This window comes from Antedon bifida, chromosome 8 (genome assembly GCF_963402885.1).
Source record: "Antedon bifida chromosome 8, ecAntBifi1.1, whole genome shotgun sequence".
Classification (NCBI taxonomy): Eukaryota; Metazoa; Echinodermata; class Crinoidea; order Comatulida; family Antedonidae; genus Antedon; species Antedon bifida.
This window is the reverse complement of record NC_136233.1, coordinates 9,839,484-9,863,717: the sequence shown is the minus strand read 5'-3', so window position 1 is coordinate 9,863,717 and position 24,234 is coordinate 9,839,484. Positions and strand designations below refer to the sequence as shown.

Sequence of the window (24,234 nt, the reverse complement as noted above, 5' to 3'; positions counted from 1 at the left end):
ATTGAAGACACATGGATCGAGAATATGTTAATTAAAAGTGATTGTGATTTGAACGATGTTAGTTTTCTAATTAGCATAAGCGTTACTAATAACACTGAGTCATTATTATTTGAAAATAGTACACACAAATAGTATACACACTGTTAAAAGTTTGTACAGAAAATGTTTTTTCTTCATTTTATTCATTCATATTCATTGTCTTTGTTGAAACCAGTAAAGATATAAAAAAAAATGATTTTAAAATCTATCAATTTGTTCTCAAGATGCCAAAAGTTCAATGTTAACGATTCAAGATTTTTCTAGAAAAGTCTAGAAACATTTTAGTGCTTAATAAGTTAAGTCAGGGGCACCGCAAACTATAGCCATAGCTCTCCTTGACCATAGTTCTATTGTTAGTACTTCTGATAGTCCAACAGTGGATTTGCATGTAGCTGACCGCGGATTTTCGTAGCCTACAGTGAATCAATTGAATCTATGCGAGCCTTGCAATCACAAAGGATAGATTTACCTGAATTGCTGGCAATTTATTAAAACATTTCATTAATACAGTATACTGTACATTTTCAGTATACACAAATCACAGTTTATTCGCAAACAAATTTTGAAAAGCCTTGATCTCCCTCCTATGATTTAAACCAGACTGAAAAACAATTGCCAGCTGAAACGTTTGACCATACTAATTACCTTATATGCCCTAATATTGTATAAAAACCCAGTACAATTAATAATAATAACTAGAATGAGATAAGGCTAAAGCAGTTTCTGACTACCTTTATGTGTATTGTCCAAGAAACCAGATTTACTAATGGAACAATCAACCAAAAGGTTGTGTTTATCTTGTCTCCTGAATTTATTTAAAACGTACATTACCATTTGTTTCTTTCACAGGGAAGTATCCCCTTACTTAATTGGGTTGTCGTCTAAATAGAGATGTTCTCTAAAACAGTGGTGGCTTTTGAATAGGTTTCAACCGGACCACTTTGACAACTCTGTGGCCCGCACACAAATTGTTACGTTTTCTTATTCTTGCAACCACTGCACCACTTTATTTCTCATGGCTGCATTCTGAATCATTGAGATGTGTTCAACTAGTGTCAAAATCAAAATGGCAAAGAGCAAGTCCATACATTTTTAGTTAAAAAGTCTTTTCTTGTAATTTTGTTCGAAAAAGGATCATTTTTTGTCTAAATCCTTTTTTCTATAATAGGCTGTCCATTTTTTTTGCCTATCATTTATCATCTTCTCACTTAGTTCCCACAATGCAACTGCCTTATCTTTGTTATTGGCTTCTTTTGATGCTTCACACATACAACAGTGATTGAAATATAGTCCTCCAGATCCCTCAATCTCACTGCTGACTGCACAGAACACACTGGTTGCGGCTCCTTGTTGCTGCAAATGGAAATTACATTGGTATAAAATATTTGTTTCCAATACATGTTCTTATTCTATTTAGGGGCATTGACAAGAATACATTTAGGTTATGTTGGCAAAACAAAATGGAATTAGTAATAGAGCTATTTATCATCACTTACATTGACTTTGGTGTAAAGGTTAGGTGTAAAGTGCACATCAGGAGGCAATTTCAGAGGGAAATATTACGGCATTGGGGAGAAAATTTGTACTCGGATTAGATATATGTATCAAGACTTTTGTATACACGCTCGATGTGTTTGTGCACTTGTGTTCATAATCAGTGTGCCATGTCCCACATAACTGGCTCAGCCTATATATTGTGCCAGTTCTGCAGTACATATTTCAAAACCTGAGCTTCACTGACAAGATCTAATAAGATCGAAATAATACTGTCTGCAGATTGGATATATTATATATGCACCTACCAATGATTTGGTGAAGGGACGTGCAAAGGCCCAGAGGATCCTCCATAACCACGAATTCTTCTGAATATTTGTATATATTAGGTTACCAGGATGTAAGCTATTACACGTCACTCCTTTGTCTTTGTACCTTCTATTATACTCGTTGGCAAAAAGAATGTTACAGAGTTTAGCTCGACCGTAAGCCAGGATTGGCCAATATTCCAGTCTGGACATACAAACACTCTTTAAGTCCAGTTCATTAGCATGCACAGAACGCCAATCAATAAATCTGCGAACACAAGAAAACAAGGGCAACAATAATGCAGAATGAACATAAAAAAAATGCAAATCCTTATGGCCAATTTACACGTAAGAGTGGTAACGTTAAGCGGAAAAACCTCGTAGCTTGTCCATGTAGAATCCTGCTCAACAGCCTGTTTGCTTCGCATTTTCTTTGTTTTTGTTTAAATGGTTTCCGCTTACCGTTACCGCTCATCTAGGTTGGCCTTTAAGGTTTTGCTGGTCCTGTAATAGCCAGAGTGGTTAAGACAGGGCAGTGTAAACCACAGCCATAATATCAGCACAGGTTCATAGTTTTGGTGGTAGAACAAGTCCCTCTGGTTGGTTTGTAAGCAAGGGCTATGGTAGTGATATGATGTCATCGTGTCCATATATGGGCACATCACATTTTTTTGTCACATAAAGATTGGTAGTGTAGACAACGCATTCACTAGTGCGCTTAGTAGTCTTCTGAAAGCTTTGATGTGTCATTAGTACATTATGGTTTGGAATACACAGGAATAGTATAATAAAATGTGCTGTCAAAACATCCTCAAATACACTGTGAACTTACCGATGTGACTCTGAAGACACCATGACCACTCTGGACGGTGCAGAGGAGATTAAAAGATCTGTCAACAGCTTTACCAGATGAAAATGTCCAAGGTGACATACCTGGAATGTAGTCTCTAAGCCATCCTCTGTTTCCACCCATGGGATCCCAAATACAGCTGCATTGCAAATTAGAATATGTAGTGGCCTACAAACGTCACAAACATAAACAATAAAATAGATAATGCAACTATGTATAGAATAACTACATCAATGTGTATAATACGTATTAACATTATAGTATACTATAGAACCCTCTCCTTGGGGACACCCCTATTCAGGGAACACCCTATTAAGAGGATACTCAAACGAACAAGGGAAAATATCTGTTTTCATACTACAATTTAGAAGTTGGAGGTAGAAGAGAAAGAGTACAGTCAAAGGTGACACAGAAAGATATGGTAAGAAAGAAAGCAGGAAAGTTGGTTTGGAGGAACATGATGTGCAAGAGAGAGAGAAGTGGGAAGATGGTGTAGCATCCTGGAATGAACGAGTCATTAAGCTGACCCAAATAAACGATGATAATGATGAATGAATCTCTATTCAGAGGACACCCTTTTATGGGGACACTTTGTTGGATTCCAAAGTTGTACTTCTACTTGTTAACGCAATTCTAGATATTTTCTAAATTCTGCACCACCTCAATTAAAATAAATATTTATCAAGCCTTGTTTTGACTGAATTTTAATATATTATACGTTAATTTAAATCAGATTTTTTAAGGTTTATACTTTTGGGTAAATGTCTACATGTGATAGACATGATAACCAATGGCGTGTGGTCAAAAATTCAGGTATCTCTGCCTAAAGTAAAATGTATCATATTCTGGCTTTATCTATCATCACTTATTTTAAAAATAATTATGCTCTCTCACCACTTTCTACATTTATAACTTCTTGCAAACTCCTCCACACTACGAAGCGATGCAAGGTTGCAACGCATGAAATCAACTTTGGCTTCAGGACGTTCCTTTTCAATCTTCTTTATACATCCCATTGCTGCGGCAATGTTTCTACATGCCATAGTCACATTAGCACCATGGAAGGCCAATGACCTGGCTGTTTCAAAACCTTATAATAATACAAAAAAAGCTACAAATGCAGTTGTTGTGATGTCATTTTAAAAACAGTTATTAATATTTGTAGGGAACATGGATCATACTTGTGTGGTGTTTAATTCATTCCGGGTTTGATATTGTTTGTACTTTGTACTATTGGTCATCAGTTTAAAAACGATCGGGCACAAATGGCCAACTTTATGTGTCAGGTATCAATTTAGGGATGATGTAGTAATTTCTATTGGGACAAATAACCAGAAAGTCTATTATTCATACTGTCAAGTGTGTCACCTGCCAAAATAAATGGCAAGTAATGGTAACCAGATACCCTCAAATAAAAAGCAAATTATCACACACAACATAACATATGTACATATTCATAATATGAATACCTTGATATCAATGGTCACTATTTACCAGAAACGTAACAGCTATGAGCTCTCACTGGCTAAGCCCAAGGGCCCAGATCTTAAGGGGCCCCAGAGCATGAGCAGCCCAATGCAACTACGTTACCCCACTGCTAGTATAGGAACTAAAAACAGCTCCTTACCAATTCCAGAAGTAGCACCTGTAATGATGACATATTTGCCTGTCAAATCTTTTGATTCAAGAACTTTCATTGCAGTACTATATGCATCAAAGCGTTGGTTAAACGTGCCCTTTTTGGGGTCGCTTTCCGTGGCAAACGCAAGACGAGGATCGGTATAGGTTGTCCTTTTGGAGATGTGGCTGAAAAAAGAAATCGCAAGAAAATATTATGCACTATTGCATTGAAATTTAACCACACTTTGGATATAATATTTAAAAATTTAACAGTTGCACCAGCTAAACACCACACAACGCTATACGTATCAGTACCACACGCACCTACTGACACATGTGTTACTATTGCGTTGTGTAATATTTAGAATGTTGGGCCTATACTATACAGGCTGGGAGGTGTAAACTCAAGGATGAGCTTATTTTATCCCTGGAGTAACAAATTACTCCATGATATATCTCTACATGGGCTTTATATCTGTGTCGCTTAGAAATACTGGGGTGTAATAATATGTAGCTTACTCAACATAAATGATTCTTCCTTCATCGTCAACTTTTTGAGTCCAGCCATATGGAAGCTCTGAAAAAAAATTGTTAACATAATTGTTTTCTCTTTCTTCTCTCTTTCGTTCTTTCTTTTCTTTCTCTTATTTACACTTCAAGGGTGGTTTCTAAGCGGAGCCTTTTAAATCCCTTCTTTATCATGCCAATACTTATCCAAACGCTTTTTGAAGGTTAATGAGAATTGGTGCGATGACCACTGTAGTTGGAAGAGAGCATTCCAATAATTGATTGTTCTCTGAGAAAAAAAGTCTAAGCGGCATCTACTTGATTTAGTTGGACATTTTCCAAGGGTAGCACCCTGCTGTGTACGTATCTTGAAAAAAGATCTTTCTCAATCTTTGAAAAAAAAACATACTTCCTGTAACTTGTTTTATTTTGCCAGTTCTTGGATGAGTCCATTGTGTCGACTGTTTTGTATGACTACGTAGGAGAACAAAAGTGAACAACTACTTTAATTAATACATTTTTTTTATTACAAACTAAGCATTTTGGTTCTTTATTTTGTCTATTTGCTCCAAGACTAGTAGTAGTATCTACTAGGCCTAATCTTTATTTGGGTGTGGGGGCGGAATCAGCTTTGTTTGAATATTATTTTGTAGAATATCCTAGTACACTAAAAAATAATAATTTACTAGTTTACGTATAATAATATTTTCTTCTTTCAACCTTAACCTAGTACAGTATGATCATTAAAGGACGAAACGACCATTCGTGAGGTCTAACGTTCTGATAGGATGTTTCTGAGTTCTGAACAGGATCTGACAGAAGATAGTAGCTAGGCCTAGGCCTTACTTTGCATAATATACAAAACCATCTTTATCTGTGCGTTCTTCCCATCCAGCTGGTAATTCGTCATCACTATCACTGTCTATATAACTTCCTCCTGTAGCCATTTTATAGGTTTAATTAACGCAAGTTTTTAGCGAATTACAGGCATTAACCCACCACCATCACGTGTGAAATGTAAATAATGAATGCCGCCCCCTCTCATTCTTAAGCGTCTAAAACTTTTTCTTGAATCTTGAATTGAATATAGTCACGTGTGATTTATGGTGGGAAAATGGCCATGACTACTTTACCGGGTAGTAAGTTTAAACTTTCTGTTTCTAAATTATAAAACAGTTTATTAGTATAAATGAAGTCAATAAATTTATGATATGATTGAACATATAATGCATCATCAATGATGTAACAGACGTTAATCTAGGCAGGCTGGTGGTATGCATAAAGTTCATGCTAAGTAAGGCTAGACTACCAATACCATACCAAGAAGCCTACGCGCCGGGCCGGCAATGCATTACCTATGCTTTAGAGTCTAGCCTTAGCTGACAGCCAGATACAGTAGGTATTCTAATAACTTTAACATAATAAACTATGATTTTTTCAGCAGAAAGCAAAGGCTACTGAAAACGTATACAGTGACAGAATTTACTAAGAGTCTATAAGAATTTATTAGTCATGTAGAAGGCCTGAAATTAAAGCCAGTGTCTGACATTGCATTCAAAAGTAAATGGTGTAAAAGCTATGGACGACAGGTAAGTAAAGCAAGCAAGTAAACTGAAATTGCATTTTCTCGAGAACTACTACTCCAAAAAACTTTTTTACAAGACGCTGTTCTATTGTTAGTCAACTGAAACTATTGTTAGGTTGAAAGGCTGTTTTGTTAAATGACACCCCTAGATGGCCGAAAATGGTACTCTCGCACATAAAATTTATGATAAATGGCACATCTAATTGGCCTGACACTCTCATGGAGCATGCTACCAATGAGAGTTATAGTGTAATATATTAACATTCACTATAATCCTCTATGATGATGATACGCATATTTCATAGCCACACATAAATACTGTAGGTAACCGTTCCAGCGTTCCATTTTTTGATGTACGTCGGAAGAAGGCTATATAATTTATGCATGCTGACTGCCAGTGATCTAAACAATAGGTATTCGGTTGTCTGGCGGTGTGTTCGACATTTGCTCATGCAGGGAAGAAGGTCCGAGTTATTCACAAACGAGTTTACACATTTTTTAATTTAGGAATTTTGTACTGTGGGGCACGTATTTGGAGGATTTTCAGAGATGGGGTTGTCGGTGATAGGGGTTCGCAGTCGGTTAAGTGGGGTTTGTTGTAAAGGGGGGGTGGGGGTTCGCCTGGGTTTGCACTCTTGGAGTGGCTTTTTAGTTTAAAATGAAATTAGTCGTTAACCTTTTCTGTGTTTTAGCTTTTACATACTTCATTACATAACCTCATATTCTCATTGTCAATCAATCGGCAATCTGCCCTAATAAATTCTGGAAGTCTAATAAAATTACGTAATTATATATGCACCATAATCACAATTTAATTTGATTGATTGATTTATAGATTCAAATTGATTTGTTTCAGCTGAGCCCTAATTTGCTTTGGAGAGATAAGAAATGAAGCTATGCTTCTAATTATCTGTATTATGTGCGTTTATTCAATTATTTTTTAGATACCAATAAATGTCAAGTGTATGAATAGTGATAGAAATATGATGGGAAATCATAATCAAAATTTAATTCAAAAAATAATTTAAAGATATATTGTCAGGTGGTTAAGGCAGTGGAACCATAATCCAAGGGTTCGAAGCTCACTTTTTTAACTTTATTAAAACTGCAAAATTAAATGCAAGATTAAAAAGATTTTTTTAATCTTCATTTTTCTTGTTTTGGAGGGGATAAGAAAAAAGAAAATAAGAATTGTGTGTCTACTGCCCTCTATAATTGTTATCGCATGCTTGGTAAATAAAAAAAGTTCTGTAGGCCTAATAGTAGGGCGGCCAATGTGAGCTTTTTCATCATGGGGGGCATTTTCTGTTAATAGCAGGCAACCATGTGGAATATATCCCTTATGGGATGACAAAAAAGATAGGGGTGGATGCCGCTCTCAAATTTCAGTTCAAAGGTCATTTTCAAGGTTATAAGGTCAAATATGGTAAAATAGAGGTTTAAGCTGTTTTCAACAACGTATAAGCTAATTAAAAGAAATGTAACCATTATTGGATCATTATTGACATATTGCTGTAGATGGTCAAGTTCATCAATTTTTCAACTTACAAGTTTAAAGGTCATTTTCAAGGTCATAAGGTCAAATAGAGCAAAGACCTGTTAATTATCGGTATTAATAATTGAAATAAATATAATTTTCATGATAGCCTGGGGCTGATGGTTATAGTGTGGTGTCAAAAAGACCAGAATTGTACTGGGAAGAATTTAAACCTTTTGAGTCACTCCTGGAAGGTGTTCAAGGGATGTATAGGATGAGTCCTAGAGTATCAAAATAACCGAAATTGAAGGCCTACTGGAATGTCTTAAATTTCATTTAAAAACTGTCACAGAGGGTTTGTGTGTTGGGAGTAATGGGCGGCATGGGCCCATGCCAATATTCGGAATTTTTCTGGGATGGAAAGAGGTAAACGCTCTGAGGTGGTTATTTCTTCAAGCACTGATATATAATGCCTACTGGCCATCTGGGTAACGGCAAACGATTGAATCACAACCACACATGCATGCTTTCGGTAACAACTTCATCTGGCTCTTTAGTTTACATACATATGTAACAAGTTCCAACTGACAACTGGGTTAGGGGCTTCCAAATGACCCGATTCATTTAGGCCACATACTGATTTCTGCCTGATAGTTGGCTTGTATGTTTAGGTTCTATGATGTCTGTATTCACCATAGGTGAGTTTTTTAAATTTTAAGTGTTTCCCTAAGTGGAAATACAGTACTTAAATATTTATTGAGTAAAGTGAAATACTTAATATTTAAGGGAAATATATATCACTAGTGTTAATGGTATATGGTCATTGAGTCTAGATGGAGGTAGCATTTCAAGACCCTCCAAAGAGTAGTCTGTTATTATACAGTTATCTGCTCAAGAGTACAATATATTTGGCAATTAAACTTTTCTGTACACTGTACGTGCAAATTCTTAATCTTAATCAATTCCATTTACAAGGAGTGGATGCGTTACAAATGATTTCCAGTATAATCTCTTCCCATAACCAGCAAATAATGACGTGCTGCAACCTGTAATGGCATGGAAGCTGGTTAGATTATTTTTAAAGAACCACTTTATTGTTCACTATACCAGACATCGTCCATACTTTTGTACGGTTGCTATTGGAGTTACAAAGTGCATATCATTATTAACATCAACTTTCATGTATAATTGCAAGCTCTTTGTTATTGTCATAGAAGAATGTCTGAAAACTTTGTAATATTTGTTCTCCTCCAAACAGATGAATGTGGCCCAAAACACATACGGAAGTACAGATTAGTACATTGGGACTATCCTTTCAATCGTGTCACTGCTTTTATCCACCCCTTTCCAATGTAATGATCAAATACAAAAAAATGACGAAATATCTAGGTAACTTGCATAAATACTTGTTTAGTCACCAAATGTTTTACAGCCATGTTTACTGAATCCTATAGTGCATGACCATCATGTTTTAAAGTTTTCTTCTGGAACATCTGTGGGTATTTCAACGCCATCCATCAAGATATGTGAAGTCATATTTGGTTAAAGATATTAAAATTGGGCTATGATCATTCTCCAATGGTTGATCAGCAGATTTTCTGTCAGTTTTTTTGTTTTTATATACTTTATTGAAACAGTTGCCTTATAGAAATCCGCAAAGGTTTAGAGCGATGCTTTCTCAGTGGCTCATGAAGTTTTAAGTTCTATACTGTTTTTTTTTCTTTCAATAAGTTGTTACTTTAAATATAAGATCTTCCTTATCATCTGTCAGGTCGAAAGAATATTGTGTATTATGTGTGATTCGTGATCAGTCTGACCATGTCATGCAGAAGGAGTTTTATATCTGTTATCACCGTCAGCCAAGATAGCATAGATGCGAAGGCCTCAAGAAGGAGAACCCATTTACCACTCCTTCCAACCTTGATAAAGTCCAATAGTTAGGGTTTTTGAAAACAAAGACTTGATACCAGCCAGGTTTCTCTTTCAAGATTTCTGGAAACAACAAACTTCAACAAAAACTTGTATCATTAAAAGAATGAAAAAAATGTTTAAATAATTACATTATAGGGGGTCTCTGACCCAAACAAAAACATCTCGACATTAGGTCATATAGGGAGTCTCTGTTTTCGAAATTTTTCTAAAAACAAATTTCTAAATATTATTACATTATTATAGGTAATATTACTAATTTTTCCAAAAAAAAATTCTAAATATTATTACATTATTATAGGTAATATTAATAATATTATAGTAAAAGACCAATCTTTTGGCACATATGGCGTTTCATACATATAACACTTGACCTATTTTTTCCGACAAAAAAATCAAAACGATGACTGGTGGACAACATGAAAAAGACAAATTTACAACAGACTGGGAAAAGCCTATTAAAAAACTGTGTGTACTTTACAGAAATATGTGAAAACAACATTTTGAGAAAATGACACTTTTATATTTAATTTCCTATGTTTTTATGTGTAAAATAAAATGTTTATCACATAATTACTATAATATGAAGCATCAGTTGATCTTCAAATATACTTTTTTGGATAGATCTGATGATGTAGATGATTTTCCATGAATAAAAAAAAATCCTATATTTTGACCTTGTTTGACCTCTTGACCACATAAACTGACCTTAAAACCCAAAACTGAAGATGGCTTCCACCCCTATCGTTTTTGTCACCCCACAAAGGATACATTTAACATGGTTGCCTGCTATTAACAAAAAATTCCCCCCAAACTTTTTATAGAGGACTTTTGTGTATTTGGCCTCTCTACTATAAGGGGAAGGACAGAGTTAAGTGGGATAACAATGTAAGATGGAAAACTCATGGATCTCATCCAAAACAAAACTCGCATCTTGTATTTTGTACATATTTTGTATATATGTATTTTAAATGGACTTTACATCTAATGTACGAAAGTCAAAAAGAAGGTACTTGTGGTGCGCATCTCCCATTTGACAACTAAAATCAAGTTATGAACTACTTTTTGACATTATTATTATGTTCCTGGCATCCACTCCTTATTGGGAAGGATATTTGATTTGAATGTTATTCATTGCTATATATAAGCTTTAATGTATAAAAATAAGTGCTTTTAATATAAGATTAGCTTTTTTGCATGTTAAATGGAGTGCAACCATACCTGACAGTTTTCTACATGACATAGCAACTTCCTCCAGCAAACCATCCTGGCTACAGTAATTAATTAAAATCCAAGTACTTTATATACTATCGCAACTTGATTTAATTTGACCTTAAATTGAGCCTAACTTACAACTAATTACTCTCAACGTACATTACATGCCTACAGGGCCTTTTTTGCCATTGGACAGTCAAGAAACGCTGCTGTTCACAAAATAAAACATTCAGTTTACATGTAACAAATTGTTACCTCTATTTGAATGTCAGAAATAATTTTAGCCATTTGAGTTTGTTTTATTTAATTATAAAATTTAAAATGGAATAGTTTTTTTATATTGGCAATATTTTAAAAATTTATTTTTAGTGACTTTATTGGGAAAAACAACTTCCTAATTCTGTTTTTTCCCCCTACAACTAGCGTATTCCTATCTTAAAGATATTTCATGCACAGTTAGAATCCATATAAAGGGGACATGATGGATAAGTGTTCTCTTGAACAGTGGACGCGCCCTCTGAACAAGATTCACAATATTTACTGTAGTATAAAAGATTTCGCGTCATGGGGGCTCGAGTATGATTGAAACAAAATATATATTAGAGAAGAAAGAGGGGTAAAGCAGAGTGGAAGGAAGTATTAGGAACGTATTTTTCGCAGTAAAAATCAACAATATTGTTAAATTTAGCATAATTTTCTCTTTTGTGACACTCCCAGCAAATTAATAGCAAAACCAAAGTATAGCATATTATCAGTAAATGGAAGTGGCGTAACTGCTATGAGCGCTTACTGCCTAAAACCAGAGGCCCCAGAGCTACTGTAGTGGCCCCAGAGCATGAGCAGACCAATGCATTGGAGGCTAAACCAGGCCTTTTTTACGATGCGTTTATGCTTTTAATCCAATTGGGACAGGGCTGTTCTTTATGTTGATTCAACTGGTAGGGTTGTTAGGCCGCCCAGTGGCAAGGGGCTGGAATGGACCAGACACATCGGGTTCTTTCACACCTCCAATTTGAACTGGAACTATAATGGTTCAAAATGCTTTGAACCTGTGCCAGTATTTTGACTGTGGTTTACAGCACTTAAGTCTAAACTGAAACACTTGTCTCTAACAAAACAAATGTTCTTATATTATCACCGTCCAGGGGAACTAGAGATACATTCTCCCTCTTTGACAGCTATATTATGAACTATTGTTTAAATTCTATTTTGAAAGCTTCCCAATTTAAAACATGGAACCACCACTACAATTAGATATCCTATATGAACTTTATTCAGTTATATAGAATTATCTAGTCAATGATTTATGCGTCTATATTGTTAAAACGTCACATGAAATCCTAATAAAAATCAAAGCGGCAAGTTTTACACTTTAAAGTTTTTATCTCAGATTGACCACACACAGGCATGTCCTATGTTCATTATGTACAAGCACTTCTCAGTAACTGGTTTCAAGTTATATCTTTCTTTCCAAATATTTACTACAATCAAATACAAAGTAGGTTGTTAATGCTAAGTGTAGATAAACTTTACATCATATTCTGTCTGAAGTGTGACCCTATTAATCCTGCTACATTAAAGTTGTGTAATCAACTGAAAATTTAATGTACATTTAAAGAGTTAATGGGTTAATGAACTGTCTATTATGACTGCCCAAGTAAACCCACCATGTAAGTGTGTTATTGTCAATCGTCGAGCCTTTACAACCAAGCTATCATATAGCTGAAGCGTTCTCTGTACATAGGCTATTACCTAGCTAGGCTAAATTTAGTTCTTATAGGCCTATATAGTAACATTTCTAGTAGTAAATCTATAATAGAAAGAAAAATAGGGTAACTTTATAATCATAGATATTTACAATACTGTACATTGGTGGCATGATGATTTGCCCTCGTGCAGGAGATCCATGAATCAAAAAAAAAAGAAAAGCTCAGGCAATAGGCCTATAATTAAACATTTAAGTGTTCAAGGATAAACCCCTACTGTCAATCTGAAGTTCAACATTTGAAGTAATTGAGCACTATTGCTTAGTCAATCTTCCTAAAATGAACAGTCCATAACATGAAGAGCGCATGACAGCGATTGTAGTATTTTGTATTATGCTTAACCTGCTTATTCTATTAGGCCTACCGTTGAATCATACTCTTACTCACCCCACTCTCTTGACCTCTGATACAACTCTCACTTCAAACTTCAAATCATTAACTTTTTACATGAGGTATTTCAAATGTCTGGGCTTAGACTGACACCTGCCTGATTAGTATTCACAGGTGGCCTTCATGTGTAACAGGTGATCATCTTATTAACATAAGTCCAGGTTGAACGAACTGTTACATCAAATGAGTGATCTTGCTAGTCCCAAGTGTTCACTTGTTAATTATTTGAATTGTTCAACATTAGTAACTATATTATATCCAAAACATATGCATGTATATTTTATATTTATGTAAAAGTAACTGGAGGGAATTGATCTTGCAAATGTTATTGTTACAGTAATTCACTTTAATGTAAGGCGAAATGTAATGAAATAAAGATAAGATTGGTAAACAAATTGTACTGCAATAAATTGTACCTAAACTAGTGAAAAACATTAAATACAGTTGATTCACTAAAATGTACAAATTAATACCCATTTCCAACACCTGTGGCCAAAAAAGGCTGCATAGGTATAGCACTACTTTGTTTCTTATTCTGCATTCTAGAAACACTTACTTCTTATTTTAATGAAAACTGAAGTTTATCTAAAGTTCTTCCCACAAACCATCTGTTGCTTTGTTGACAGACTAAGCTTGAAAGACCCATTCTCTGTTGATTCATGTTTCCCCATGCCAAAAGGAAGTTTGTTTTCCGGTATTTGACTCTATTAACACCCCCAGCTTCTCTCCTCCATTGGGAAGTGTTTGAGCACAATGTCTCTCTTCCACTGGGATAGTGATTTGTGCACTGCTTCAATTGGACATGCATGGACACTGTTTATTCGTCCCTAGCTACATCTGCAGACAGACATTCATTGAAGTTCGTAAATAATAGTTTTTAGAAGAATAATACCACATTGACATTGACCTATTTACTTTGCTTAGGCTGTGTTCACACAGGGGACTTAATTCAAGACAAATCAATCCATGGATTCCTACAGGACACACAAAATATCCCTTTAATAGGTATGTCCACACAATATTGTAGGAGTTGGTTGTAGTGTTAAAATATTTATTTATTTAATACCATCTTTAATGAGGGTGGCCTATTCACTTCCAGTGAAGGAATTGACCATTAAGGCCCTCTGATAAAACATATAAATACATACAAACATAAAAGGTGTTTGGCCCTTTTTTGAAAGACGAGCCATCTGAACTAAATTCTTTCCCGAAAGTTATTCTGCTTTCGCTATTGTTTACCGTAGAGTCCCTCGTGTTGGACATCCTTATTTAGTGTACACCCTTTAGGGGATACTTTCATGTGCTATGTTGCACATAAAAGACCAGTCACGATTACCTTTTCTATTATAGAATACTTTTTCTATTATAGAATATATTATTTTTATCATGAATTTGTTGGAAAACAATTTTCGTTTTATATAAACATTTTATATAAACAATATATATATGTGTTGTCTACCGATATAAACCTACCACATAAACTATATTTTCAAAGAGGTGGCCAATAAAAAATTTAGAAATATATGACTGTTTTATTACAGTTTTGGGAGGAGACCTACTTCTCTAAGATAGAATCCATGAAAAAACCTCATAAAGTTTACGTAATTGAAAAATTAAATTAAGTCCTGAATACTATAATTTATTTAACTGTAAATTGTGCATGAATAAACCATGCCCAACTCTGACATAATAACGTATATGAAAATGCTGTTCCCTGTCCCTCATTCATTTCATAGAAAAGTGTCCCTTTAATAGGGGTGTTTCCTGAACAGGGGTGTCCCAAAGTAGGAGTTCTACAGTAATGTGAAAATTAGTGGCATATATAAATGCACCAACTAATTTTCACTAACATATGATATAATCTGAACAATATTCTTTTCAGAAAAGAAGAAATTGATTTCATTTCATAAATCATAAAGAAGACCTACTTTGCTGACATTGAAATATGGTACATATCAAGTTATAAGTGGAGGGATGTAGTTGATACCCTTTTACCCAGGGGTGCTTATAAATTTATTTGTTTCATGTTATATTTATTTAATAATTTAGTTGGTATCTCCAGAGAGAGTCAAACATGCACCTCTATTTTCTGTATAGCACATAAACTTTTGTCTCTATGGCCATGTCTCTGCTGCCAGAGAAAAATACGGTATTTATTAATTCATACCATATTGTGGGTACCCGTTTCTGCTGCCAATAAAAAATACCGTATATTTTGATTTTCTGTAAGCTTTTTACATATGGATGAATAATCTATGTACGGAACGGAACGTAAGGAACTATATGCAAAAAATCTGTTGGGGAACAAATATACTGCTTTCACAGTCTCTCTCTGTTTGCTAAATTATCTTTCTAAATCTGGCTGTATTTTTATACCCTATTTGGAGGATATGCAGCAGAAACAGGCCTAATATTGAAATGGCACTGTTGTTGTTTTTATTCAATATTATGTAGAGAAGACCACTGTGGTTTTGGTAGTTGATGCTTGATTACCAATCCCAGGGTCATTGGTTCAAATCGTGTCCACTACTCAAATGCTCAACTGAGACTTGGTTTAGAGGGTATGGATTTCCCATCCTGTAATTGATGAATCATGTATGCTGTTGAATGGTATTAAATCGTTTTTCACTGTATATTCTCTTTCTAGCCCTACACCCTTAGGGGTAACTTTGTGGCAACCTTAGGTGCCAAGGTCAAATATGTCTGGAGGGTGTAGAAAACCCTAGAAATACCCTTTTTATTTTGAAAAGTTTTTTTTTTAATATAAAGAGTTATATTTTCAAGCGCCTAATATGAGAACTAGACAGGTAAAGCCTCAACCATTTTTTTACTTGAATCAAAACAAGTACTTTCTCATATCTTTATTCCAAATGATAGGCCTAGTTAAACTAAAGTAATAAAATGTGTTCTTCACAACTGAACCAAAGGGTACTTTTTAGGTGAACCCTTTACCATAAAAAAACACTGTTGGTCCCCCTAACAATATATCATACCTATCAACCCTTGCTTCTGGTATTAAGATCAATATAATTTGAATAATAACTAGGTTAATTGAAAATAATATATAATATAATAACACATAATATTAATTTGTACAAATATGGTATGAGAAAGTGTGGGACAATTGTACATGTGACATAAAAAATCATATTTATAATTGAGAGCTGTCTAGCCTGGGTCACCTCTGGACTAGAGGTCCTGAGATTTACAGAAAAATGTCAGAGAATGATGTATAAAGTTGCCCATGGCATTGTTTTGTCCTGTCCTCCATGTAAAATGTTTATCCATCTCTAGAAGGTGAGTGATGAATTTGTAGAAAACCTTGAAAAATTAGAACACCTTAACTTAAAATTATATTTGACCTACTAAACAATTGAAAACATAATTCTAAATTCTGTGTTGATGACTTCTATAATATTAAATAAAGGTGTTTGTTTTGATTTTTTATTTCGATACATTCCTTGATAGCCTAGTTTGTATAGTGGCAAATCTTTTATAGATTTCCTTTATAGGTTCTACAGTAATTTTCTTCTTACCTTTAATATGTTCACCTAACTCATCCTGGTGACAAGTTCAAATCTAGTTGTAAATAATGAATGGCAGGTACATTAGTCCTACATGTTCAGAACAAAATATCTTCAATTTATCTCAACAGGTGCTGGTGTTGCTCAAGGCATTAAAGTTTTCTAAACCTTCTTAAAAGCGCATGTTTTGTTGTCTCTGAGATTATATTACGAGGGGAAAAATTATTAAAATATGTAAAATTAAATCCACAGGCAATCCTGTTGTTTTTACCCATTAAATTATGAATTTGAGGTCACAATGTCACATGATATTGGATGTTTATTTGGCAGGTGATTGAAAGATATGGACATTTTTTTAATACCAAATAAAAAGATTATAGTTATTGTAGAACCTAATATGTTGTTTGTTCTAATTAGCATAGCCCTAGGTGCTTTTATAGGTTTTTGAAAAATAATTGTTTATGCTTCTCCTTTTTGCAACAACATTTTCCCTACAACTTTTTGCCAACAACCCTATATTAATTAGATGGGTTATTATAATTGTTTATTTGAACATTTTATTTACATCTGACATAGGAAGTTTCCACTTTATGTTGTTAAATTCAAGATCAATTTTATCAAGTGTGAGATACCATGTTTCCATTATAATGATAACACCTCCTGGTGCATTTCCTCTTATAGAAATCTACTGCCATTGTCAATGCAAATATAGGACATTATATTTTAACCATTATTTATCCATTGATCATCATCATTTTGATTCAAGTTTTAGTTGGTGCCTGAGTGAATATCTCATCCCTATTCAAAAATTTACAAATGATGACATCATCAAAATAAAGCAAACCCTCAAAAAATATAATTGACTCAGCAAGAACATATTATACATAATCTTCTATTACTAATTATTATAGTACATTCACTTGTACTGTGTATTGACAATGTTTATAAATTCTCCAGGTTTTGCTTTTAATATTATTTTTAAAAAATACACTTTAATTTAATATTTAAAAGTATAATTCAGTTTTCGGTGCTCTGGTTCTTTACCCACTGTCAATGTTGCACAAATAGTGCTTAGATATCTGCATGACATGATTCCTAGGGGGAAATGAAGGGGAAACACTTAAATAAAGCATGTTCACACCTGTACGCAACTCACAGATTAGTCTCCAACCTAGATACTTAAGTACAAACAATGTGGACTAAAATAATAAACAGTTTCAGGAATTATGCCCACGGCATAGATACTTGTGATGTCATTTTAAAAATGCGATGCTTACTTATTCAGACGTTTAACCAATCAGATGCCTGTGGTTTGCAATTGTAACAGTTACAATTTACAGTATGTCTCTACAGTATGGGCGGCCATTAGGGCCAAAATAGACAAACGTTGCCGTACGAACAATTCCGCTCCCGTATAAGGCAAACTAATGGCAAGCTAATTCCTCGAGTGACAAACAAATATTGCCGTACGGACACACAAACACATTGCCATATGAACAAATTGCCGTATGGTTAAATTGGCGTAAGGACAAACATTGGCGTAAGGACAAACATTGGCGTAAGGACAAAAATTGGCGTAAGGACAAAAATTGGCGTAAGGACAAAAATTGCCGAAAGGACAAAATTGCCGAAAGGACAAAAATTGGCGTACAATCTAACTAAATATAAACGTTGAGGGCAGCATAGTAATTTAAAACCACGTGACTATGTGTCTAGTCCTGATGGGGAATAAAAACATAATCATGGAAGGCCAACAATATAGGCCAGCCGACAATAAGCCTTCCCACTTTTATTTTTTCCAGCCACAACAATAACTATGAAACACCGTTTGTGTATTTTTTACATTTTCAGTGTTACTTATGGTTTTTATGGTATTAGAAATTAAATATTTGTGAGAAAACGGCGGATTGCTCCTGGGAGTCACTTGGTGGGATTATACTAGGGTACCCTTAGTCGTCCAGTATAAGTTAGAGTAGGACCGCTGTAGTGTTCCCGTTTACTCAGCCTTCATCTTTTAAATCTGAGTGTAACTCAATTATGATTTTTAATATTATAGTGAAATTTTATACTGTATTTGTGAGAAAACGGCGGAATGCTCATGGGAGTTACTTGGTGGGATTATACTAGGGTACCTCCTTGGTCGTCCAGTATAAGTTAGAGTATGACCACTGGTCCCGTTTACTCAGCATTTATCTTTTAAAAATCTGAGTGTAACTCAATTACGATTTTTAATATTATAGTGAAATTGGATACTGTATTTGTGAGAAAACGGCGGATTGCTCCTGGGAGTTACTTGGTGGGATTATACTAGGGTACCTCCTTAGTCGTCCAGTATAAGTTAGAGTATGACCACTGGTCCCGTTTACTCAGCATTTATCTTTTAAAAATCTGAGTGTAACTCAATTACGATTTTTTATATAGTGAAATTTTATACTGTAGGCTATTTGTGAGAAAACGGCGGATTGCTCCTGGGAGTGACTTGGTGGGATTATACTGGGGTACCTCCTTAGTCGTCCAGTGAAAGTTAGAGTATGACCACTGTTCCCGTTTACTCAGCCCTCATCTTTTAAATCTGCCGTTTTCTCACAAATACAGTATGAAATCCAAAAGATAAATGCTGAGTAAACTTCACTATAATATTAAAAATCGTAATTGAGTTACACTCAGATTTAAAAGATAAATGCTGAGTAAACGGGACCAGCGGTCCTACTTTAACTTATACTGGACGACTAAGGAGGTACCCTAGTATAATCCCACCAAGTAACTCCCAGGAGCAATCCGCCGTTTTCTCACAAATACAGTATCAATTTCACTATAATATTAAAAATCGTAATTGAGTTACACTCAGATTTAAAAGATGAGGGCTGAGTAAACGGGACCAGCGGTCATAGGCCTACTCCAACTTTTACTGGACGACTAAAGAGGTACCCTAGTATAATCCCACCAAGTGACTCCCAGGAGCAATCCGCCGTTTTCTCACAAACATTTCATTTCTAATACCATAAAAATCATAAGTAACACTGAAAATGTAAAAAATACACAAACGGTGTTTCATAGTTATTGTTGGCTGGAAAAAATAAAAGTGGGCTGGCTTATTGTCGGCTGGCCTATATTGTTGGCTAGCTTAACACAAGCATTCCATGATTATGTTTTTATTCCCCATCAGGAGCACTGGACACACAACAGAGTGGTTTCAGTCACGTGGTTTTAAATTACTATGCTGCCCTCAACGTTTATATTTAGTTAGACCGTACGCCAATTTTTGTCCTTACGCCAATTTTTGTCCTTTCGGCAATTTTGTCCTTTCGGCAATTTTTGTCCTTACGCCAATTTTTGTCCTTACGCCAATGTTTGTCCTTACGCCAATTTAACCATACGGCAATTTGTTCATATGGCAATGTGTTTGTGTGTCCGTACGACAATATTTGTTTGTCACTCGAGGAATTGTGTCTTTAACGCCATTAGTTTGCCTTACGGGAGCGGAATTGTTCGTACGGCAACGTTTGTCTATTTTGGCCCTAATGGCCGCCCATACTACAGTTGTTCAAAATGTGATGCATGCATGTCGCCCTCTATTACCGTAAATCTTCTAATTGAAACCCTGGGTTATTATTCTTTGTTTGATTTTTAGGGTGGGTTACTATTAGAAGGAGGATTACTCTTAGAGTAGTGGGTTACTATTACTAATCTTAAATTAGGCACCTGAAAATAGTAACCCACCCCCAAATTTTCCGGTCAGCAACTCATAGCAAAATAATAATTGGAATAAACAAATTTGGTTGAACTCTAACTTTATTTTATAAACTAAAAAACACTCAATCCTCCCCACTCCCGAGATCAACATGCATTATCTCCTTATTTTCAAAATACGACTGCATCATAAGTTTTTATGACTCTAATAGTAACCCCATGGGTTACTATTAGAGTCCCCATGGGTTACTATTAGAGTAATGGATTATTATTATAGATTGACTTATAAGGGGGGTTACTATTAGAAGATTTACGGTAATCATGTATGTACTGTACATAATATTGACATGACACATGAAAGCAACTTTTTGGTATACCATGTAATACAGAAACTTGTTCAAATTACGGACACGGTGCATAAAAAATACTGACATTTTCTATCCACTATAGAAGTTATTTATTGTGACTACTGAAAATTGAAATTACAGCGAGTTATAGTGAGTTTAATATTAAAATCACTGATTTCACAACATTTTTATTGTCGGAAATTTTATACATCCTGTCTATTTACTGCCTCTCCATTCTTCTCTGCCAAATAACATATAACAACATAATAACATATTCATACTTTTTGTAAAACAATACAGTTACCATTACTTGCATGTGTTTGGCATTACAATCGATATTTATCTTGCTTTACACTGGGCAATGCCTTCCCCTCTTTTTGGTATGTCATAAACATGCAAATATTATAGAGTAATATTCAGTTCCCTCACCTCACAAAAGTGCAAAGAAAGGAAAGAACAAAAATTGCAGTAGACTTTACAAACAACCAAAGGAACTTAAAATGTGAACTCCTGGGATTATTTATATTATTATTAATGTTTTTCTCCAAATTGTCCAGACAACTATAAAATCAGAGCCAATGTCAATAATACATTTTTAATAAAGCATATTTATATTTTCTTGAAGTTATGACAAGCAGACATAAATAATCAAAGTTGTTGAAGAATTTTCTACTCCAAGAAATTTGAACATGAATATCTCTGGCAAAAAGTCAAGATCAATTTTTAATGTAAAACAGAGTTAATGTTCTTAGTGAAAATATAATTTTTATAAACTTTGGTAATATGAAAGTAGGTAGGTTTTATTGGACTGATAAATTTCTATTTTATTTTATACACTTTTTAATAAAAAAAAATTGTATTTACATTTTCTGTAACATTTATTTTTAAAATTATTTGATCACATTTTTTATGTCTTTTTTTTAATTATTGTAATTTTAAGTTGTGTTTATGGTAAACAATAAACATGCGGTATTGTAGTATTTTTGGCAGCCTAATTTATTTTAAAAACATGGTAATAATAAATTATTTATTCAATTTTTTATGGCATACAAACTAGGACAAAAATGTATCTATATTTTTAAGCAACAAAACTAGTTTGTTTGAATTTATTTATAAAATTAGGTCAGTTGATGAGAACATTCCAATGGGGTATCATCTGCTAGGTCCCTGCTGCCTGCCCAGATGTGCGATCTTTCAAGACATGGGTGAATGACCAATAGCCGTTAGCAGGACACCTGACCGTCATGATACTAATGTAACACATGCCAGAGTATGACCGTTGCCCTAAACTTGCTACATGAATTAGTATCAATTCTATTTTGCAGGGTCTAGATTAACTATAGTGAGTCCCTTTCACACAGATCTTTGAGACAGTAGGCCTACGGTATTGTGTGAAATGGTCCAGACAGGCTTCAATTCATCTCTGGACAGTATTACATCACCAAGTAAAACAAAGTTCCAATTAGGAAAATCCATGCCATGCCTGTAAACATTGCTGCAATGTCTTTTTTCTGAGGGGTGTAGACCCATACAATAACACCACAGCTTGCTTGGTATTATCTCTGTAATTTTTGTGGGAAAGAGATAGACTTTGTTTAAAATTGCGCTACTCAGCCAACTTAAAATAAGTAGAAATAGTCTGCACATCAACATTTCTGCCACCTGTATGTTAGTATTAATTTCTGTATCCAGGAGGTCCCCATTTTCAGATCATAGAACTGAAGACCGTCAGAAAAGTCCTTAATTGGAGGTTTTGACTATACAGTAACGTATGTCTACGATCTTAAATCAATGCACAAGCTAAAATTAGTTTGGTTTGCTTTAATTTGCTAAATGAGAAATTAAATTCAGCTGCTAGCATATTGGCGCCCTTCTACCTAATTCATTTTGCATACGCAATCTCATCTGTATTTCTTTTATTATAAAGCCTGGTCATTTAACAATGATATATTGTCTATTCATATTGGTAGTGTTATACTGTAGGCCTACTGTCTGTCCAGACACTGTAGATTATAGCAATTTAAATGCAGATTTTCCATTAAATAGTAATATATTGGAAAGTTTTCAATTTAGATAATGGCCAGTACATAATAAATACAACTAAATTTGTGTCCGTTTCATTAATTAAATTTAAATCCTAAGAAGGATTGTTTAAATAAACAGTATTTTAGTAATTATATACATGTGGAATTTATTTTAATATTATTTTGTCAAGATGAACTGTACTTTCTTAGTTATTTATTTTAACAGTACTTGCATTCTAGCAAAAATGTTTTTAGTTAGGGTACAAGGTGGAAAACTTAACTGAAATTGAGTTTGATTGGTATAAATGAATTTCTCCTGGTAGAAATTATCACAGATGACCGACCTGTTAGATACGCCTTTGGCTAAGTAGTCTGCCAAGGGTGGACCTAGGATAGGAAGCTGCAGAGTGCAAGGATACGTGCAAACATTAATGTAGGAGAAAACAAATTTCAAGAGGGTAGCCTCAGTAGGAAAATGGAAAATGCACTTTAGGTTTTTTTAAAAAGATATAAAGAATCTGTACTAGGCTCTAGCTGAATTTATATATATTTATAACTTCTCTAAAAATCTCTCTAGGCCAATTTCATTCCCTTCTTTTGAGTTGTTTTTACCTAGTGTAACTTAGTAGTCTTATATTTATATTTAGTAGGCTCATCAGCATTTTTGAAAAATCCTAAAATTTGTCTCCAGATTTGTTTTTTTTTTATATAGGCCTAGTCCTTATTTTAGCGGGATTTCATTGGCATGCTCCGTCATTTAAAGTTTCATTTTCTCCTACACATTAGCAATTCTTGCATTTCATTTTTTCTGTACACCATTTTCCTCCCTCCATTCCTGCTGGGATTCATACAATATCACCAAGATTTCACTGTAATCTCACTTGAAATATTAAGAAATCCCAACATTTTTTTATATATATTATATGCAAATTTACCAGGATTACACTGCCATACTCCATTCTGTTACAAGTACATTGTTTATCATTAGGATACAGATTGGTCCAAACAACCAATTCCATCCAATTATCGCATCATCAGAAAGATTTTTGGCTTGGATTCTACTATGTCCAGAGGCGTATATCGTGACCTCAACAATGGTCAAGGTAGCTTTAGGTTATTCACATTGTTACTTTAATTTTGAAGGATTATGAATGACCAAGAGGGCATTTATAATAACATTTTCATTTGATGGACATCAATTGTCATTTCTGATGTTTAACAAGGCACACTGGACAATGAGCATGTCAAATGAGACAATAAAAGAATTAAAGAAAAATAACTGAAAATTGTATAACCACAATGTAGAAACTCATTTTTGTTCTGTAAAGCGATTAGGTAATTGTAAATCAATTTATAAATATCGATTAGTTGATTTTTTCTATATTAATTCAATACAAAGATTAACATTTATTTCCAAAATGGTGGCGTCACCAATAAAGCAAAAGCTTGTGTCAGGGACGCCAAAAACA

The 24,234-nt window shown here is 34.4% G+C and overlaps 1 protein-coding gene and 1 long non-coding RNA gene across 2 annotated transcripts in view; one reads left to right on the top strand and one right to left on the bottom strand.

Annotated features, from left to right (window-relative positions):
- Positions 1–145: 145 nt before the first annotated feature.
- Positions 146–5,825, bottom strand: LOC144849820 (WW domain-containing oxidoreductase-like). The gene is made up of 8 exons (XM_078706897.1): positions 5,665–5,825; positions 5,228–5,292; positions 4,831–4,888; positions 4,319–4,497; positions 3,586–3,781; positions 2,674–2,859; positions 1,842–2,109; positions 146–1,392 (listed from the first exon to the last, which is right to left on the bottom strand). The coding sequence occupies exons 1-8, from the start codon at positions 5,763–5,765 to the stop codon at positions 1,174–1,176; spliced, it is 1,272 nt and encodes a 423-aa protein (XP_078563023.1). The 5' UTR covers positions 5,766–5,825; the 3' UTR covers positions 146–1,173.
- Positions 5,826–21,524: 15,699 nt separating this feature from the next.
- LOC144850957 (uncharacterized) overlaps positions 21,525–24,234 on the top strand; it is a 37,559-nt gene continuing 34,849 nt past the window's right edge. The window contains exons 1-2 of the long non-coding RNA XR_013614140.1: positions 21,525–21,530; positions 22,208–22,294. This is a non-coding gene — a long non-coding RNA (uncharacterized LOC144850957). The remainder of the gene's footprint in view (positions 21,531–22,207; positions 22,295–24,234) is intronic.

Coding starts and splice junctions, on each gene's coding strand:
- LOC144849820 (XM_078706897.1), bottom strand. CDS start 5,765: ATGGCTACAGGAGGAAGTTATATAGACAGTGATAGTGATGACGAATTA. Junction 4,498..4,830: donor GGAAGAATCATTTATGTTGA/GTAAGCTACATA, acceptor TTCTTTTTTCAG/CCACATCTCCAAAAGGACAA. Junction 2,110..2,673: donor GTGTCTTCAGAGTCACATCG/GTAAGTTCACAG, acceptor TTGTGTTCGCAG/ATTTATTGATTGGCGTTCTG.